This window comes from Rhinopithecus bieti, unplaced genomic scaffold, assembly GCF_001698545.2.
Source record: "Rhinopithecus bieti isolate Rb0 unplaced genomic scaffold, ASM169854v2 scaffold_29831, whole genome shotgun sequence".
Classification (NCBI taxonomy): Eukaryota; Metazoa; Chordata; class Mammalia; order Primates; family Cercopithecidae; genus Rhinopithecus; species Rhinopithecus bieti.
This window is the reverse complement of record NW_016812831.1, coordinates 85,280-90,164: the sequence shown is the minus strand read 5'-3', so window position 1 is coordinate 90,164 and position 4,885 is coordinate 85,280. Positions and strand designations below refer to the sequence as shown.

General features: G+C 41.5%; 1 protein-coding gene across 1 annotated transcript in view; it reads right to left on the bottom strand.

The window, feature by feature from the left end:
• Positions 1–294, bottom strand: part of LOC108512001 (putative V-set and immunoglobulin domain-containing-like protein IGHV4OR15-8) — a 4,160-nt gene extending 3,866 nt beyond the window's left edge. The window contains exons 1-2 of the mRNA XM_017847059.1: positions 179–294; positions 6–95 (exon numbers count right to left, since the gene is read on the bottom strand). Coding sequence (XP_017702548.1) covers positions 6–95; positions 179–245 — 157 coding nt within the window. The 5' untranslated portion in view covers positions 246–294. The remainder of the gene's footprint in view (positions 1–5; positions 96–178) is intronic.
• Positions 295–4,885: the final 4,591 nt, after the last annotated feature.

The window sequence follows — 4,885 nt, the reverse complement described above, 5'->3', positions numbered from 1 at the left end:
GGAGCCTCCAGAGACAGCGCAGGTGAGGGACAGGGTCTCCGAAGGCTTCACCAGTCCTGGGCCCGACTCCTGCAGCTGCACCTGGGACAGGACCCCTGTGAACAGAGAGACCCACAGTGAGCCCTGGGATCAGAGACAGCCTCCCATATCGTCATATCTGCATCCCCGAGACACTCACATCTGGGAGCTGCCACCAGGAGGAGGAAGAACCACAGGTGCTTCATGTTCTTGCACAGGATGTCCATGACTCTCAGAGAATATTTCCTGTGTGAACAGGACCCTGAATTTAAGGAAATGTGTGGTGGTTTCCTGGGGGTGCCTAAGTGAGGATTTGCATGTGGGTGGTGCCTTTGTATGGAGCAGTGAAAAGGGATGAGGGAGGCCCCGGTCTTTTGGGCTCGCCCTGAGAGGAGGATGCTGGCTGTGCCCTCTGAGAACTCAGTTCTCTTCCTGGGGCCTCCCCTCACCAAACCCAGAGTCCACTTCTTCCAGGTAGCAAATGTGCTGAAGGAGCTGGTCTGGGAGATGAGTGTGATCATGGATCATGGACACATTTTGGAATAGGGTCAATGTTGTTCTACCTTTAAAAATTGATATAAAACCAACCACACACCCAGGTCATCTAAATTCTCATTTACCACTTCAGACACATTGGAAGAGCATCTGAATGTAATAATGACAGTGAATCCTGGATCCTTCCAATGTTTTATTGTAGTTTCAAACATCCATCATGGTTAGAGGGAAGCTCCTGTCCCAGGAAGTGGGTCATTTTAAAAAAGCACCTGACAACTGTCCTTCTGTGACCTTTTGAAATGTGGGATTCTGTCGAGACCTTTTGAGAAGATAGTGGGGCATGTCTCCATCCTTCTCAATGTGTGACCTTGATGATGTGACCTGACCTCTAAACACTTCTATGTAAAATATGTAGATTGAGGATTGCAGTGACAACTTTAGACAAAAATTCGATAATGGGTCAGCACTGCCGGATAGTCTCATGACGATCATGAAGATTACTGCAATTACCTTTCCCATGAACCAGAGAGGACCTCTGTGAGCCCTCCCCTCTGAGAGTACAAGGAGCTCTGGTTCTTCCCTGATGGTTCACACCTTTGAAACATGGCTGGACAGTGATACTCAAGCCCAGAGTCCTTACCTACATATTTACCAATTCAGATCCATCTATCTCTGAAAGAATTTCTCCTCCATTGAATCGCATGAACATATTTTAGTGTGTGCAGTATTGCAACTTGGATATTTGACATTACTTTGGTGAGTTATATAACAAATAATCTATCTCCATGGATGTGGGTAACAGGAGAGTCATCATTTTTGTCAATGCTAATCAATATTAAGTTTGAGATTCATGATTTTCAGTAAATTGGAGTTAAAATTTTCATGATTCTTGGCAAGGAGGTCTCCAACCTGATGTTTTGCAGAATAAATGATCTCTTAGACAGGAGCTTCTTTACCTAGGAAGCGACTCCTTTAAACTCAAGTGCCGAGAGGTGGTTTCCTGAGATCTTGTGAAAATTTATCTATTGGACAAAAAGAAAATCAGGAAAACTTTTCTCAAATAATTGAAAGAAAGTTTATAAGAAAATTTTATCAACACAGCCATGAAACTTCAGTTCATCAATTTTTGGTTCATTTGTTACAACTCAAGAAGCAATTAAGAAATCTACACAATTGGAAGTCTACTCTAACAGGTATAATATTTCCCGACTTGTAAAACAGACCAGTATTCATAAAGAGACACTTCCCTATGAGATCTACAACTTACACCAATTTGTGTAACCTGAAGAAGTTTCCCTAAGAGGATTTTTCTCTAGACATCTATGTATGCAAAAATACATTGTGTTTATTTGTGTATGATTAATCTGTACAAACCCTTGGCACGTTAAACAAACTTCTTGTAAACGTGATAACTTTATCACTTCCTGTGCACTCACACTTCACTGGTTTCAAAAGTTCATCCCCCTTGCCATGTAGCAATTGGTGCCTTGGAGAATGGGCTGTTGTTTCAAGTGAACATGTTCTGGATCCTCACTTAACTTCATTGTTTCTTATTGAGTGTAGGTATGTATAGGACTGAAAACCCAACATTTTTTCAGATTTTTATCAGATTTTAACAGATTCTCCTCTTATGAGATCATCCTGAAACCTGCCAACAACCTCCATCATCCATGCTACCAATCTTTTGCTTTTAGGAAATAAGAGGCAAATTCATAATCCATCCCTGCTTTAAGGTAAGGAATCTTCCTGAACTTCCACTATATCTAGTAGAAGCTCTCATTGGGAGCCATAATCAAACATTATTTGTTTATGGATCATACCTCAAAACTGAAATTGTTTTTCATAATGGCTATACCATTCTACATTTCCGCAATTGTGGAAAGCAGTATAAAGGCTCCTAAAATAATTAAAACCAGAAATATTATATGACCAGTAATCCTGTTTCTGGGAGTACAAGCAAAGGAGATGAAATTACCACCTTGTAAAGATATCTGCATCACATCCTATGTTTACTGAAACACTGTTAAAAACGGCCAAGATGTGGAAACAATCTGAGTGTCAGCAGGTAGACAAATGGTAAAGACAATGTGATATACATGCACAATAGAATACGATTTAATGTTATAAAAGAAGATGCTGACATTTGCCACAAGAGGGATCGATTGCCATAACCACTAACAGTGCACACTACCCATAATAGCTCGTCTCTAGGGGACGACAGATCCTTATTCAGTAGTCACCACTGGCTATGATGGGAAGGCAACTTTTGTGTACTGCTGAATTTTTCAGCATAACACATCAATGTCTGAAAATATTCTGCTGTGTCTGCATGTGATAAAGTAGAGTCTTACATTGGAGGTAAAATTAAAAGTGCATGAGTCTTCTAGACACCAAGTCATAGGATGATCATGGCTGTTTCCTTGAGGATGTGAATCATAGGTTATACACACTCGTTGGAGTACTTTTGACAAAAGATGTTCCAGGGGTATAACTTACTTGAACTGACCGGAGATTGCATAGGTGACGCAGATGGTCAATGAAGGCACTTCCAGTCTAGGGCTGACTCCTGTAGGTACTCCTAGGACAGGGCACTTAAAGATACAGAGACGAAATCCCTGTCAGTCACATGCAGCCAAAACCATCCCTATAGGCCATGTCTGACATCTGAAACACACAACTTGGGGACAGTCGCCTGACAAAGGAGAAGACATAACAATGTTGTCTTCTTTATGAACACAACTCTGCATTCGTCTAAGATCTTAGCCTTTACTAAGGAGAAAGTGATTAGTTTTTGCATGCCCAATGTTCATTCTATCTCAGAGCTTGAAGAAAAATCTTGATGTGGCACAGCTTTTTCTTTATAAGAGAGAGAGAGACTGAGGTCAGACTCCCCTGTCTTTGAAAGTTTTATTGTTGTCTTTTTTTTTCTAGCTGAATTGAAGCACTGCCTTGTCAAAAACTCCAGCCGTTACAGTGAATGAACACTTCTTTACTTTGATATTCCAACTTGTGACCTATGAACTTCAATTGACTCATGCAAATCTCAGTAGAATAATTACAAAATAACTCTCTAATTCATGAGTATCACTCCAATACTACATTGTCCTTACTGCCAACAATCTTCTGGAAATATTGAAGAAGAAATAAATAATAAATTCAATTTTAAAATTAAAATTATCAAAACTTTCAGAAACCCATGAACACTCTTGCCCAAAGGTATGGCCACTAGTGCATATGACCTCTGGTCCACTTCCTTAGGGCACAGCCCTAATAACCCTGTGACTTAATATCTGAAGGTCCATGCATTACTTATTTTACCTCCCATATTAGAATCTGCTGTGTCAATGCAGACCTGACAACATATTTTAAGAGATTGATATTTCATCTGTTAGTTTGTTTTCATGCTGCTAATAAGACATACCTGAGACTGTGTAATTTATAGAGGGAAAGTTTATTGGACTTACAGGTTCACATGGCTTGGGAGGCCTCAAAATCATGGTGCAAAGCAAGAAGGTGCAAGTCATATCTTACATGGGGATAGCAGCAGGCAAAGAGAGGGTTTGTGCAGGGAAACTCCCATTTTTAAAACCATCGGATCTCCTGAGACTCAACCAGTATCACAAGAATAGCACAAGAAAGAACTGCCTCCATGATTCAATCATCTCCCACTGGGTTCCTCCCATGATAACTGGGAATTGTGGGATATACAATTCAAGATGAGATTTGAGCAGGGACACAGCCAAACCACATGATTCCACCCCTAGCACTTCTCATATATTATGTCCTTACATTTCAAAGCTGTTCATGACTTTCCAACAGCCCCCAAAGTCTTAACTCATTTGAGCCTTGACTCAAAAGTCCACAGTCCAAGGTCTCATCTGAGACGACACAAGTCCCTTCCATCTATGAGTCTGTAAAATCAAAACCAACTCAGTTAATCCCTAGATACAATGGGGGTACAGGCATTGTGTAAACACAGCCATTCCAAATGGGAGAAATTGGCCAAAACTACAGGCCCCAGGCAACTCTGAAATCCAACTGGGCAGTCAAATCTTAACGTTCTACAATAATCTTCTTTGACTCCAGGTCTCAAATCCAGGTTAGCTGATGCACAGGTGGGTTCCCATGGTCTTGGACAGTTCTGTCCCTGTGGCTTTGCAGGGCACAGTCTCCCTCCTGGTTGCTTTCACTGGCTGGCACTGAGTGTCTGTGGCTTTTCCAGGCTATCAGTGGATCTACCATTCTGAGTCCTGAGTTCTGGAAGACAGTGACTTTCTTCTTACAGCTCCACTAGGTGGTGCCCCAGTAGGGACTCTACGTGGGATTTCTGATCCCACATTTCCCTATCGCACTGGGAGTAAAGGCACATGCC